At 44.2% G+C, this 15,880-nt stretch overlaps 1 protein-coding gene across 3 annotated transcripts in view; it reads left to right on the top strand.

Annotated features, from left to right (window-relative positions):
* CEP112 (centrosomal protein 112) overlaps positions 1 to 15,880 on the top strand; it is a 2,313,552-nt gene that overhangs the window by 791,170 nt on the left and 1,506,502 nt on the right. For all 3 annotated transcript variants that reach the window (XM_078654309.1, XM_078654310.1, XM_078654308.1), the window contains one exon: positions 3,811 to 3,940. In XM_078654309.1, coding sequence (XP_078510435.1) covers positions 3,811 to 3,940 — 130 coding nt within the window. The remainder of the gene's footprint in view (positions 1 to 3,810; positions 3,941 to 15,880) is intronic.

Here is a 15,880-nt window from a genome sequence, read left to right as displayed (position 1 = left end):
GAAATTGACTAATGTACTTTACATCGATTATTCTTATTTATGTATATACCTTTTAACATGTACTGGCCATGTATATAAACTTTGCTGGGTTGGGTTGGTCTAGATGACCATGGAAATGGTAGAGGGTACTTACACGAAATGCACTATATAAGTAAGGTCTAGACCCAGGGACTCTATGGTCCAGTGGAAGGCAGGAGCCGAAACGCGTAGACCGTCCATTTGATGCACGTTATTCTTTGCACTGGTGTGTAAATAAACGCTGAAACTCATCTGTTGCTGTGCCGTGGTCTTTACTCTACTTAACGTGGGAAGAAGAAAGCTGTGGCTATATATATATATATATATATATATATATATATATATATATATATATATATATATATATATAAATTCAAACAAGTAGTCCTGAGCTTCCAGCTCCGGCGAACAGAGACCAAACGAATCCCAAAGATAAGGCAAAAGAAATTTATTAAACCACGTTCAACAGTGCAGCGTACTGACGCGTTTCGGGCGAATGCCCTTGATCACAGTAAAATGTAATTCAAAATGCCTTGTTTTTATATGCTGTTGTGCACACCATGTGACATATAGACATAAACAACATACTTTGAGGTAAGCCAAAAGCCATAGAAAGATATTTGATCTTTCTTTCTCTCTCTCGCAAGGGGTATTGTGTTGCCAAATGGCACAGTCAAAATCAAGATCAATTCATATGCAGAATAAATTCATGAACAAAAATCGAGTCCCTGCATACATGCATATAAGAAATATTAGACATAGTCTATACAGTACCGATGAAAGAATGCGTAATGTAAACTAATACAAATGTGCAAAATACCGCAGTTATAAACATTGAGATTTGTGCAAAATTATAGCATGTAAAAAGCAATAATTTATATACTTAAAATCATACTGGGGACAGAATATTTCCATATAAAAACTTTCCATTGGGATGTGCAAATCTTAGCAATGTAAACATGGTAATTGTGCAACATACGCAGATAATTTAAGTACTGGTATGACTATAACTATAATGTAGTAAAAACAAATAAATAGCCTGCAACGGGGACATCGAACATAGATGGCAACCCCTCTGTGTTTTTAAACTATAGGCTTACCCGTAAGTTTTTGGCTAAATGTGCTAAAAAATGAAAAAACCCCTATAGGGTGGTGCGTGATCCAGATGCAGCCGGGTTTAATAAGCCATGTCTGCATCCCAAGTGTCATAAATTGTGACTAGAAAAATGTAATCAACAGAATTAAAAACATTTCAAATTAGTAAATTACGGAACAGTACTAGAAGAGGTGGGGGCGGCCTCAGATAGATTGTCATTTCATCAAATATTAAATGGTGCAGGCCAACAAGAATAAACGCGATTGGACCCTATAAAAAATGATAAAGGTCCTCCGTCGTGTTCAGTCCGTTTGGAGCTTTACTGTCCAATTCGAGAATCATTTTAGATTCTAATTGCCGAAGCATTTTGTCCCTGTCTCCTCCTCTGCGTGGTTTGGGGACAGAGGTGAGTACAAAGTAGCTGAGACACTGTAAGTCGTTATTGTGTACACTTTTAAAGTGTCTCGCGACAGGGTAAGAGCTGTCATTGTTAACAATCGCGCGAAGATGCTGCAATATTCTGGCATGCACCTGCAGCCTGGTACTACCGACATACCTCAGGCCGCAGGTGCACGCCAGAACATAAACAGCATACTCTGTCTTGCAATTGTAGCTCCCTCTAATGGGCAATGGGACAGGACTGAATGGAGTTTTGTACTTGTTGGTATTGATACCAAACTTACATGCCCTGCAACTAGAGCATTTAAAAAACCCCGGCCGGGGTTTAAACCAGGACTGACTTTTCAGTAATTCTGGGAAGGGATTAGATACATGGGTACGCATGGAGGGGCCCCTACGAAAAGTTATTTTGGGATTGTTAGGAAGTTGGGGTGCCAAGACCCCATCTGTCATTAATATGGGCCAACTTTTGGTCAGAATTGCCCGGATCTTTCTTTCCTGACAATTAAAAGACGTGATGAACCTGATATTAGACTTTTCAGGATCTTCCAACGTCTCAACAGTGGGGGCCTTAGATGTAAAAAGTGACTCTCTAGTCCTTTCCTTCATCTTACTGACTGCTTTGCTGAGTATTCTCTCGCTGTACCCTCTGGCTTTGAATCTGGCAAGTGCTTCAGTGGTGCATGTTGTTAATTCCTCTTCATTACTACAGATCCTTTTCAAGCGGAGCAGTTCCCCATAGGGTATATTACCAATGACATGGCGTGGCTGACCGCTGCTCGCATGGAGGGTGGAGTTACCCGCTGTACTCTTTGTATGTAGGGTGGTAGTTATTTTATCTCCCTTCAAAAAGACCTTCACATCCAAAAAGTCTACAATGTGTTTGCTGATGTCACATGTAAACTTCAAATTTTCTTGATTGGTGTTCAGGCTTGTAACGAAATTTCTAGCACTGTCTTCATCCCCCCTCCAGATAAAAAACACATCGTCAATATAACGAACCCACAGCGCTACATGCTCCAAAAATGTCTTGCGATGTTCCCCCATGAGGACCCGCTTCTCCCACCAGCCAACGTGCAAGCACGCATAGCTGGGGGAAATGCAGGCCCCCATGGCAACACCCCTCTTTTGTAGATAGACATCCTTCCCAAAGACAAAATAGTTGTTATATAAACTCCATGTCACAAAATCCATCAACATCTTATTATGATTATAACATTGTAAAGGTCTGGTGCTCAGAAAATATTCTAATGCCTTCAGACCCGTGAGATGTTCAATGCTCGTATATAGTGCTTCGATGTCTAAAGTTATGAACAAGGAATTCTCTGTCCATGGAATGTCTTTGATTTTCTTAAGAAAATCTCCTGTCTTTTATAAAGGTAGGTAGATTTGTCACCAGGTTTTGTAAAAAGTAGTCTGTATATTGCGCCAAATGTTCTGCTACGCTGTTGATGGCAGATATAATTGGTCTGCCCGGGACCGGTAAAGTTCCCTTATGTACCTTGGGTATTAGATAAAACCTGGGTATAACCGGTTGGTCAACATTCAGAAACTTGAACTCTTGAATATATATTAGGCCTTCCCTTCTGTATTTATGAAGCAGTTTTTTCAACATGTCCCTAGCATTATTATACTGTTTGAGACATGTTTTCGGATAACACGAAGTATCTGAAAGTTGCCTGTTGGCCTCGGCAATGTATTGTTCCTGAGGCCAAACCACAATGTTGCCTCCCTTATCCGAGCTGCAGACAATGTTCTTGTAGTCTTTTTTGAGTTTTGTTACAAGATAGATATATATATATATATATAAATAATATATATATTTTTTTTCCATGAGAAAGCTCTGTTGCTTTCATTGAGTTTGCTAGCCTTTGGCTGGTACAACACTTGTTTATGTTCAGAGTGCCTAAAAATGTCCACTTGCCTGGTGTCTTTCAAACAAAGCCTATAATTTTGTTGTGTCGCAACAGGGGAGTACATTTAGCAGTTTTCCAAGTTCTAGCCTTGCGGTCTTTGTGATATAGCATAGTCAAAAAGACCACCCATCCGGTACAGGAATGGGTAAAAGGTAAAGCTGTCTGTGGTAGAGTTCAGCCCCCCCTGCGGCATTACGCATAAATGGCGCAAGCCTGCACGTGCGAGCAGTCTCTCTAGAATGCTCATTAAGGCTGAGTGTGACGCCATGAAATGTCTTACTCTAGGGGCCTGTAAGAAGTGCTTTATCTCTGCAGAAGTGCATAGTAAACTGTTGTTTATTTTCTTTTTTTCCCTTCACCACCCGTTCCTTGTCCTGTTAGACATAACTCGCTTCAAAAAGAGAAGGATCGCGTTTCACAGGACTATGAGCTGCGACTACAACAGTTACAAAGGAAATATGACTCCGACATGAACTTCATTACTCAGGACCATGCTACATCAGCCGCCAAGGTATGCAGAAGAATCTCACCGCACAGTACTCGTATGTGTTTTTTAATTGTTTGAGAGAATATTTGTGCTGGTAATGTTGTGTGTGTTCGGTTTTTATTTTGCCTAACAGTCTTTTTGCAGTAATGTAAAATTGTAACTTCTAAAGACCTGCGTGGGTTTATTATATACGGAAGCCGGGGGGAAAACAGGCCTGAATTACTACGTAAATCAGGTGCAATAATTACCAATAATACCCGATTTCTAAGAGCACCAGCAGAGTCTCGTTGGAATATCTCCTTATTTTCATGTCATGGATGTATCGCTACTTCTACTATCAGTAATCCCAGGTGGATGGATGAATACAGTATCAGTATTCTTACACACTTGAAATGGGGCCACAGGCAGCTGTAACTGGAACATTTATTTTAGGACCTATGCGTTCCACTTCTGCTCAACACTTGATCTATATTAGACTAATAACTCCAAAGAAGAGGAACATATATTGCATTCATTTAATTGAATAAGTATATTTCTTTTTCCAGATGTTACTAGACCTAGCCATACGCCCATAATGAATCTAGGGAGTAAAGACATGCCTTTGAAACAACTTAATAAATAACTTAGGGCCAGATGTAGTAAGCATTTTAATGGTTGCAGATTCTCTGCTTTGGCATTTGCTGCCATAAAATGCTTTTTTAAATTTACTAATCCCTAAAATGGGATTCCAAAACGATACCAATTCGGTATCCGGAAGGGGTGTGTTATGGGTGCCCTATCCAAGATTGGTACCTAATTTATCAATGTTTTGCAAGCGAAATCCAGTCACAAAACATATATTTTTTATCAACACCTCAACTGAGGTGATAACAGTCGCAAAAGGGAAGGCTCCCATTAAAACAAGTTTAAGAGGAAATAGTTGTCCATGGGGGCACTGCATCCTCTTAAACATGCATACAGAAATAAACTTTCTTTTTTTAAAAGCAGTCCTGTTTCCTTTAAAGAAATTGCCTGCATAAAATATAATGCTTTATTAAAAAGCACACAGATATGGTGGTCTTCTAACGCCTGTGTTGGTGGCCAATCTTATTGAGTTGGAATTTGCGACCTACATCATTGATATACATGAGGTAGGTCAGATGACGAGCCACTAATATTTGGATTTTTATGAACCAACCTACTAGTACATAGGACGATTCTTAAAATTCTTTACTGGTTGTCAAAATAGCCCGTATTTATGTATTTTTAATTCTACAGGTGCCACACATTGCTTCTCTGTCATCCTAGAGCATTCATTGATTAGTTTACAAGTATCCCCTTGTGGTAATACATAAATTATAATAATTTGTTTCTATGTATTGCTTTTATTACCACATATTTTTTATTTTTAAGCACTGCATATAGTAGGCATTACTGTTATTTAATTTAATGGTACTCCATTTGTCAACTGTATGAGGGTGAAAGGCTGAGCCGGTCCTGCTGCGATAAAAAATTATTACCTGCAGGTCATGCCAGTTGTCAGCAGTGAGCATTTAACTACTGTGCTTTCTCGGCAGCTACTTCTCTTATACACTTATTAGCATATCTACGTTAGACGCTTAGGACAAAGAGAAAAATGTGAGCCCTGTCTCTTTATAAAACTCTCAAGAAACATGAAAACCAGTAGAATTAGTTAGTACTATCATCAGCTGATGAATAAAGAAACCTTGTTTCCTAGAAAAAGGTAGAAGAACTATTTTACACTTCTCTACAATTACTTAAGAAAATAATGTTAGCTTTCATTGAAATTCTTGTATTAGGCTACTTTTTGAAAAACATTTGTAGTGACAAATATAGTTATCCATTTCTTATTTAAAGAAATTGTACAAAGTGGCAACTACGTCTAAATTGTTATTACAAATGTTCATTTGTTCTGGGTCCGAGAATGTCTTAACTTCTCTCGGGCACTAGGAAGGGTTGCTCCTTGTTACTCCTGCTTTTCGTACTGACCATGAATCCGTTAGCCAGACAAGTGAGGGGACGTTACTGGCATAGAAGCCTCTATTTTCATCCAGGTCACTTATTACCATCTACATACACAGAATATATCCTGCTATTTGTTAGACAATGCGCCAATTACCTCTTTCCTATGATAAGAGAGATTATCAGATTTGGGAGATCTCCAGCATATCTATTATCTGGAAACTGGTTTCACCTCACAGACAATACAGTCAAAACTCAACTAGAATTCCCGATCAAATAGATAATGACTTTGTCCAGTCCTAGGGGTGATGCTACAGAGAGATACAGAGGCCAAAATTGGACTGAACTAAGCGATTTCACAAATGATGAGGTTGCACAAGCCATTCAGGGTTTTCAATTCGGGAAAGCGATGGGCCCCAATGGCCTCCCAATAGAGCTATACAAATTAAAACCCAACAACATTGCCCCATGTATGAGGAGAGCCAAGAAGTGGGAAAGCTTCTTCAGGATCAAAGAATTTCCACACTGGTTGTCATACACAAATACGGCAAATCTAAAATCAAATGCTCATCACATAGACCCATCTCGCTTTTGAACGCAGAGGCCAAAATACTAGCAAAGCTGTTGGCCGCTCGCCTGCTCAGGGTTATCTCCAAATTGGTCCATCCCGACCAATCGGGCTTTATGCCGTCTAGAAACACGTCATTAAATCTTCGCCGACTTCGCAGGGTAATGGGACAGATAGACACACTGAGTGAAGATGCATTGGTGGTGTCCTGGGACACCACCATGGTGTTTGATACAATTGAATGGCCCTACCTTTTCGACGTCCTGGAGAAACTAGGATTTGGTCCCAACTATACTAGTTGGATAAAACTCTTATACACTGACCCACTGGCGCAAGTAGTTGTAAATAATAAGAAATCAGAAGTCTTCACCCTTAGAAGGGGGATGAGACAGGGATATCCTTTGTCCCCACTGCTTTTTGCTTTGACATTGGAGCCCCTAGCAGCATGGATCCGTACAGACCCCATTATCAAGGGTTTGAGATGGTCAGAGGACTGGGAGGATCGCATCTCCCTCTACGCCGATGATAGATTGCTGTACTTAGAGTCACCTGAGACCTCGATACGCAGGGTCCTTAATATATTTACAAATGTTGGCAAGTACCCGGGGTATACTATTAATTGGACGAAATCACAGATTTTTGTACTGAGGGGGAGGATTCCTCCCTGCCTAAGGATTGTTTTAAATACCTAGAAATATATATATCGCCAAAGATCCTAAGCTGTACGATGTCCACAATCTCCTGCCAACACTTCAGCGACTAAAAAACGATGTAGAACACTAGAAGGCTCTCCCGCTGTGACTACTGGGTAATGCCGCACTATTTAAAATGATGTCCCTAACCCGCTTTTTGTATGTCTTGCGCAACTCACCTAATCCCATCCCTGCAACTTATTTCAGGGCCATAGAAAGCAAGCGGAGGGCGCAACTTTGGGTGAAGGGTTCGCCCCAGATATCATTCCTAAATTGGTGAGAGGTTGGTATGACGGAGGAAAAGGGCATCCACAAATACTATTGGGCTGCTCAATTGGCAGCCATTAACCTGTGTACGTACCAACCCCACGATGATCCTGGGTATCAAATAAATAGTTTGCTCTTCTTGGGGGGCTTTTATGTCAGGGCACTTTATTCCAGGCCCACAAAATTGCCGCTGACGGGACCCATGTGGCATTCTGTCCAGAAATGGCATAATGCTCACAGAAGTGTGGCTCAATGGTTAGAGCGGCAGACCCTGATGCAGAGGTCTAGCCCGGGACCAGGGTTCAATTCCCCGCCTCGGCGGGTCTTGGGCTCAAAATTCCACGGACCTGATAATTCTCACCTCGGTGCCTATTCCAATCATGGAGTCCCACTCTGCAACTCTGGGCAATAGCTTGCTTAATCTCCACAACGGCCCCCACAACGCTAAGGATGCCTGGCCTCCACCTTGGGGGTGCCCAGGAGTGGACACCTCACAGGGAAAGCCAGGATGGGTTCCACAGCGGTATTCGTACAAGCGCCTTGAGACCCTTGCGGGTGAGTAGTGCGCTATACAAATATCAATTTACAGGTTACATTTAGGAGTCTGGGTTGGGCCTAGAAAATCATACAGGCCCACCCCACTGTAGGACAATTGGGTGCTTTAAGAAACACAAAAGGCTTCGACAAATGGGACACTTTAGGATTGTTTCGGGACGGCGACCAATGGAGAAAAGGGGAAGTACTATCCTTTTCGCCTTTGCAAATAGAAAATGATCTGGCAAATGCAGAAAGATTTCGATACCTACAGGTACGACACGCTCTGCAATCAAATATCCCAGCGGGAGAGACGCCCCTGAAGCCTCATCGTTGGATGATAGACTCCTTGACGAATACATGCCTAAACAAGCATTGGAAATGCAATAGGGCTCGCATTAGAAAAGTTTGAGCTATTGGTCTTTAAATGAATTTTTTTTATTTGTTATTTTTTAAAATAGCTAAATTAATAACTTTGTCATTTACAATGCCAATAGTTATAACTTTCGCAAATGTGACACCTATAGCATTTGTAATGTAACATGTTTTGTATTTACATGACTTAGATGTATTGATATTACAAATAACAATGGCTTTTAATTTTTTTAAATAATTAATACTTAAATAATTTATTTAATTTGTAATGGCAATAGCTTAAACTTTTGTAAATAACTTTTGTGAAGATTATGTTCAGTGTTTTTTATTGTGACGAAAATCCAAGAACAGAAGTGAAATATTAACATCTTTTTGTGATTTGTAATAAAGCGTGAAAGCTTGAAAACAGCTTGAAACATTGAAAGAACATATTTGAACCAGTGATGCTGTGGTTGCGCTAAGTGATGCTGTGGTTGCGCTGAGTGATGCTGTTGTGGTGCTGAGTGATGCTGTGGTTGCGCTGAGTGATGCTGTGGTTGCGCTGAGTGGTGTGTGCATCGGTGGAGCTTATTTGGAGCTTCGGTGGAGCTGTGTGGTGGGTGCATCGATGGAGCTGTGTGGTGGGTGCATCGGTGGAGCTTAGTGGATGCATTGGTGGAGCTGTGTGGTGGGTGCATTGGTGGAGCTTAGCTGGAGCATCGGTGGAGCTGTGTGGTGGGTGCATCGGTTGAGCTGTGTGGTGGGTGCATCAGTGGAGCTGTGTGGTGGGTGCATCGGTGGAGCTTTGTCGGTGGAGCTGTGTGGTGGGTGCATCGGTGGAGCTGTGTGGTGGGTGCATCGGTGAAGCTGTGTGGTGGGTGCATCGGTGGAGCTGTGTGGTGGGTGCATCGGTAGAGCTGTGTGGTGGGTGCATCGGTTGAGCTTAGTTGGAGCATCAGTGGACCTGTGTGGTCGGTGCATCGGTAGAGCTGTGTGGTGGGTGCATCGGTAGAGCTGTGTGGTCGGTGCATCGGTTGAGCTGTGTGGTGGGTGCATCGGTTGAGCTGTGTGGTGGGTGCATCGGTGGAGCTGTGTGGTGGGTGCCTCAGCGGAGCTGTGTGGTGGGTGCATCGGTAAAGCTGCGTGGTGGGTGCATCGGTGGAGCTGTGTGGTGGGTGCTTCGGTGGAGCTGTGTGGTGGGTGCATCTGTGGAGCTGTGTGGTGGGTGCCTCTGTAGAGATGTGTGGTGGGTGCATCTGTTGAGCTGTGTGGTGGGTGCCTCGGTGGAGCTGTGTGGTGGGTGCATAGGTGGAGCTGTGTGGTGGGTGCATCGGTGGAGCTGTGTGGTAGGTGCCTCGGTGGAGCTGTGTGGTGGGTGCCTCGGTGGAGCTGTGTGGTGGGTGCCTCGTGGAGCTGTGTGGTGGGGGCATCTGTGGAGCTCTGTGGTGGGTGCATCGGTGGAGCTCTGTGGTGGGGGCATAGGTGGAGCTCTGTGGTGGGTGCATCAGTGGAGCTGTGTGGTGGGTGCATCGGTGGAGCTGTGTCGGTGGAGCTGTGTGGTGGTTGCATCAGTGGAGCTGGGTGGAGGGTGCATTGGTGGAGCTGTGTCGGTGGAGCTGTGTGGTGGGTGCATCTGTGGAGCTGTGTGGTGGGTGCCTCTGTGGAGCTGTGTGGTGGGTGCATCGGTTGCATCCCACACTCATTGTTTCAAGATAAAAGTATGCAACTTGCCACCATGCTTGAAATGCACGCAGAAAGAAAGCTTACTAGTTAGAAAGTATTAGGCAAAGTAGGACGCTGAGTGAAAATACGCCTGCAAATGCTCACAGCCATTTAAAGTTACAGAAAGCCCCCTGAAATGATAAAAGTGTGTTTATATTCAAATAAAAGTACGGTAACACTAGTTAAAACGAGTCTTTGAGGCAAAAACAAGAAGAACTCACTTAAAAAGTAGCAAACATGCATAGTTCCATAGAGCAACATGAAGCACAGGATGAAGACAAGCACACAAAGGAGAAAGCTGGAAAACGTATCCACTATCACAGAGTGCTTAATCAAATAGACAAGCCAGAAAAGCCAGAAACACCAGGGATGCGGGGAAGCAGATTGCCTTCAAGCATATGGGGAAAGCGAGGCACTTCAGAAAGACGAGCGCGCGTGAATAATTAGGGGAGGACAAATGCAGACACGGCCTGGGGGAAGCTTGTGGGAGGCAGGCTGGTGGCATTGTGCACGCGCTCAGGTGCCCTGCATCAAATTGCCAGTGGTTAAACTCTAGTTAAGCCACAATAGAGCTCGCCAGCGATGCGCAAGCGCATCAGCAGGCGAGCCCTAAAAACTAATATTCCTGACCTATGGCAAATTGATTAATCACACTCCCGACCCCCAAGCACAGCTCTGTAGGCAATGGGAAACGGATCTAACAGAGCTAGACGATGAGGATTGGTTGGAGGCAACGGCTTCGCCTAAGGAAGTCGCAATTTCTTCCAGGCTTAAACTGGTACAGTTAAAAATACTTCACAGAATATATTTCTCGGGCCGGCACTGGTCAGGATGGGCTACAGGGTAGACTCTGGCTGTTGGCTGCAATGCGGCCGGGAAGGCACATTTATGCACATAATTTGGGAGTGTACCCACATCAGTAGGTATTTAATGGAAGTACTTCACTTTATGGAGGAAACCTTGGGACTGGGTTTGGCCCCTGAGGCTAAAAGGTGCCTACTAAATAGCTGGGAACCTAAGAACTAAAGTAGCAAAGAGAAAATATTGGCAATTTAGGGCCAGATCGTTGCCAAAGGAAATATCGCCAGAATGTGGGGGGCACAGGAGGTTCCAACCGTAAGCGCATGGAAGAAGGACATGTTCAGGGTAAAAAACAGTGTATGTATCTAGGGGATGCCCGAAAAAATAGACACAAATATGCGGCAAATAGAACGTATACAGAGGGAACATCTGTGCTCTACCCCTTCTCCCCCACCTCCCTCTCTCGATGAACCAGAACCCATTGAAAACAGTGATATATAAACTGCTTAATATGTTTCACAGCTGTGGAAAACTGTACACCCCAAAGTATGATATTTACGTACTCCTTACTTAAAGGTTGTGATGTGTGTAATGCTAATACAATGTTATCAATAAAAAGATATTTGTGGCAAAATTGGACTGAACTGAAGTCCTGTTTTAGATATATAAATATAAATGATTGGACACACCTACTTTTTTCTCTCTGGTCAGCCGGTTAGCATTTATAAAAATGGTAGTGCTTCGAAAATGTCTATATTTGTTTATAAACATACTCAGTCATTTAAATAAGAATACTTTCCAGACTTTCAGAACATTGCTGATCCAACTGTCATTGCTGACCACACCGGATCGTTCGGATGTTACGATGCTCCCTTAGAACAGAGGAACTACCCGTTACCTTCCTCAGTCATATCCTCAACAATACATAGTTTATCATGAATCTGCCAAAAATCTTCATATCCATCCTTCATGATTCTGCTCGAAATCCAACCAGAAAATATAGATTTCCTGACCTGCTTAAAAAACGCCATCCTTAGTTTATATTTTTATTCCATTTTTCTTTACTTATAGCTAATCTTTGTACCCACATCATAGGTAGGTGGAGATCAGATGTCTCCAAGCCAATCTGTTAGTGATGGTGCTGAAAGCTTTCCTGCCATTCATCAAAGGGAGTCTGGTTCAGGTTCTCACAGACAACACCCCTGCAGCGTAGTACTGCAACAAGCAGGGCTAGGGGTCCTGAGCACTGTGCCAGGAGGCACTTTGTCTCTAGACCTGGCTACAGTTCCAGGGCATCTCCCTGGTCATGAACGTTCTGACGCAATCTTTGGCACCTGGAGGATCACTAATGACATTTACACCCTGAGGTGGCACATGGCAGCTCATAGCAGCGGGGAGAACCCTAGCTTGATCTTTTTGCCACCTTCAAAACTGTGCGCTGGAGTTTCCACAATTGCAAAAATAACAGTTGATGGACAGAATGCAGAACAATGTCATACATTCACCCAAGTACAGAGATCTGGGCCTAAATCCATCGTTTTTTGCTCACCACACCACCCCAGTTCAGACATGGCCATATGCAAATCAGCCTTGACCCTGTGCCTCATGGGAACAGTACAGCCCGAACTGCCAAGCCATGTCTTTCCTGGACCGGAATCAAGCATCCAAGGACCGGTTTCTGGCTATCAGCCTTCATCAGCCTGGATAGCTTGACTCCAGTGGTGTGGAGAGCATGGGACTCACGTCTGAGCATACCCGTCCCACTCAGGGTGACAAATACAAAAACAGTTGATGGACAGAATGCAGAGCAATGTCATACATTCACGCCAGTACAGAGATCTGGGCCTAAATACATCGTGTTTTGCTCACCACACCACCCCAGTTCAGACATGGCCATATGCAAATCAGCCTTGACCCTGTGCCTCAAGGGAACAGTCCAGCCCGAACTGCCAAGCCATGTCTTCCCTGGGCCGGAATCAAGCATCCTAGGACCGGTTTCTGGCTATCAGCCGTCTTCAGCCAGGATTGCTGGACTCCAGTGGCGTGGAGAGCACAGGACTAACGTCTGAGCATACCCGTCCCACTCAGGGTGACAAATGCAAAAACAACAGTTGATGGACAGAATGCAGAACAATGTCATACATTCACCCCAGTACAGAGATCTGGGCCTAAATCCATCGTTTTTTTTGCTCCCCACATCACCCCAGTTCAGACATGGCCATATGCAAATCAGCCTTGACCCTGTGCCTCAAGGGAACAGTCCAGCCCGAACTCCCAAGCCATGTCTTCCCTGGACCGGAATCAAGCATCCTAGGACCCGTTTCTGGCTATCAACCGTCTTCAGCCAGGATAGCTTGACTCCAGTGGCGTGGAGAGCACAGGACTCACGTCTGAGCATACCTGTCCCACTCGGGGTGACAAATGCAAAAACAACAGTTGATGGACAGAATGCAGAACAATGTCATACATTCACCTCAGTACAGAGTTCTGGGCCTAAATCCATCGTTTTTTTGCTCACCACACCACCCCAGTTCCACAATGGTTGTTTCTGAGAGATGCATTCCGGGTAGAGTAGACTCCTGTATGCCTTTCTGCCTCTGCCTCTCCTGCCCATAGTTCTGAAGAAGATCAGGAACAACTGGGGGGAAGCCGTCCTTTTGACTCCTGATTGGGCTAAGAGAGTGTGGACCGAGAACTTATGGACATGAGCATTTGTTCTCCAATCAGGCTACTGCTTCTGGAGGACATTGTGTCGCAGCAGCAATGCAGGGCCCGGGAAACAGCCTTCAGAAAACATTTTTTACAACGAGTAGCCTTAACAACGACTCCTAAACAACGACCTGGACCTGAACCACGACCTCCTTAACCACTACTTCATTTACAATGACTGGTTGAACTACCGATTTTCACTGACATTTCCCTAGTAACGTTTTTTTTGTAACTTTGTGAAAAGTGATAACCTCTTAGACATACTTATTTGTTTAGTAAGGAGAGTCGCTTCAGAGCAGTGCTTCCATGGCGGATTGATGCAAAGGTTGCTGGGAATACACATGATAATTTGAAGTTACATATCAGGATGTCATAAAATGTTTCAGACGTTCTGAGATTTCCCCAGAGACAAAGGTGGCTGTATGTGATGTGCGATATAACTAAGACCTCAACAAATGCCACTTCTGGCAATATGGCAAAGGGGTCAAAGCTCACGAGATGTGCCTAACTCTGCCTGTTAATTTGGGGAAATACTGCCATTCTTCCTCTGTGTGTGGAGTATCCAGGCTATTGTTCATGTATGAACACTTCAGCAGCTCCCGGCGCATGGAAGGGGTGCCCGATTTAAGTGTATGGAGAAACAACTCAAGCTCTGCTACCACTAACAATTGGAGTATTACTACTAGTAGTAATTGTAATAATTAGTAATAAAATAATGAGAACAGTAATAATAATAATGACTTTTCTAGAGGGAAAACTAACTGTTCTGGACTGAAATGCCGGCATGGCATGGGGGAGTGTGTTGTCTGTCATGAGACCAGTTACACCTTAGAGAGGCGGCCCGCAGTGTAATCTCCACACACAAAGGAAGAATAGGAACATTTCCCCAAAATACCAGGCAGAGTTAGGCACTCGGCACTGATATAAAAAAAAGTACTGGGCAGACCTCCAACATAAAACAAGCATTTACAATGCAACGGTCTCGCCTTTGCAAAAGTTAGAGCTATTGGCATTGTAATTGATACATTTTTTTTTTATGTGTTGGTTTTGAAAATAGATAAATAAATGGCATTGTCATTTACAATGCCAATAGCTTAATCTCTCGCGAATGCGAGACCTATTGCATTTGCACCTACACACACACACACAGAGAGACACACACACAGAGCCACACACACACACACAAACACACACACACACGCACATAGATGTGGTGGGTGTGGTGGTGGTGGATCTGGTGGATGTGGTGGTGGTGGATGTGGTGGTGTTGGTGGATGTGGTGGTGGTGGTGGATGTGGTGGTGGTGGATGTGATGGTGGTGGATGTGGTGGTGGTGTGGTGGTGGTGGTGGATGTGGTGGTGGATGTGGTGGATGATGTGCTGGTGACTGCGAGCAGCCATGTGCGCCGCAAGATATCAATGTTCTGACCCCGATTGCTGATTGCACCAAACTCACATCGCCATTTCTCAGTTGAGCAGTAGGCTATTAGCTAATGCACCGGTGGGCGGGGTCGCAACCAGAAATGTGCGCCTATAGTTAATGTACATTTTGACCAAAATTGAACTAAGCCCTTTTCAGACTGGGGGGCGTGTTTTTTTGATTGACTGAAGACGTCACAGAGAGAAAGAACCGAAAAAACACGCCCCCAATCCGAAAAAGACAGGGCTTAAATTGACAGACATATGCGTGTGTGTGCAAGCGTGTGCATGCCCGTGTGTTTATTAGAGTGGTTTTCTGTGTGAATTCTTGTATATCTGTGTGTTAGTGTGCATGTGTCTGCCCATCTGTTTATTTATTTAATGCATTTTTATATAGCGCGCTGTGCTCGCGTGATTTGCAAGCATCATCTGCGGCCATGGTGGTCACTCGAGTAGGTGGTGGTTAAGTGTGCGGCGACCACGGTTCCCACAACTTTCAGGGGTAGCTCCGCTGCCACTTCACGTAGGTTTTGATGTCCGGTTTCTTACAACCCCTTCCGCTCTAGCGGCTTTTGTGACCGCCTTGGAGGTCACAGGGGCAGGAGTGTCTGGTGCTGAAGGGAGTTTTTGTGATGTAAACTCTCTTCACTTGCAGCCACGGTTGTTCAGGTATATTTGAAGATTTAATAAAATTTAGTGAGACGCAGTTCTGGGAGGAGGGTTGGGTAAAGTTGTGGACTAACAGGCGTGGGAAGAGGGGGGTGATGGCTTCCGCTTTCGGTGTCTTTGCATCTGTATGGTGCCGGCTGCATTCAAACACCCGAATATGCCAGTGAGTGAGCCTAGAGATGTTGCTGGAGTGCTCCGAGTATGCGGGGAGTCGCACTCCTTTGCTGGGAGCAGAGGGGGTGGCAAATGTCCAAGAGGGGTCGCCGG

Source organism: Lissotriton helveticus, chromosome 7 (assembly GCF_964261635.1).
Source record: "Lissotriton helveticus chromosome 7, aLisHel1.1, whole genome shotgun sequence".
Classification (NCBI taxonomy): Eukaryota; Metazoa; Chordata; class Amphibia; order Caudata; family Salamandridae; genus Lissotriton; species Lissotriton helveticus.
This window is presented reverse-complemented; position numbering and strand designations above follow the sequence as displayed.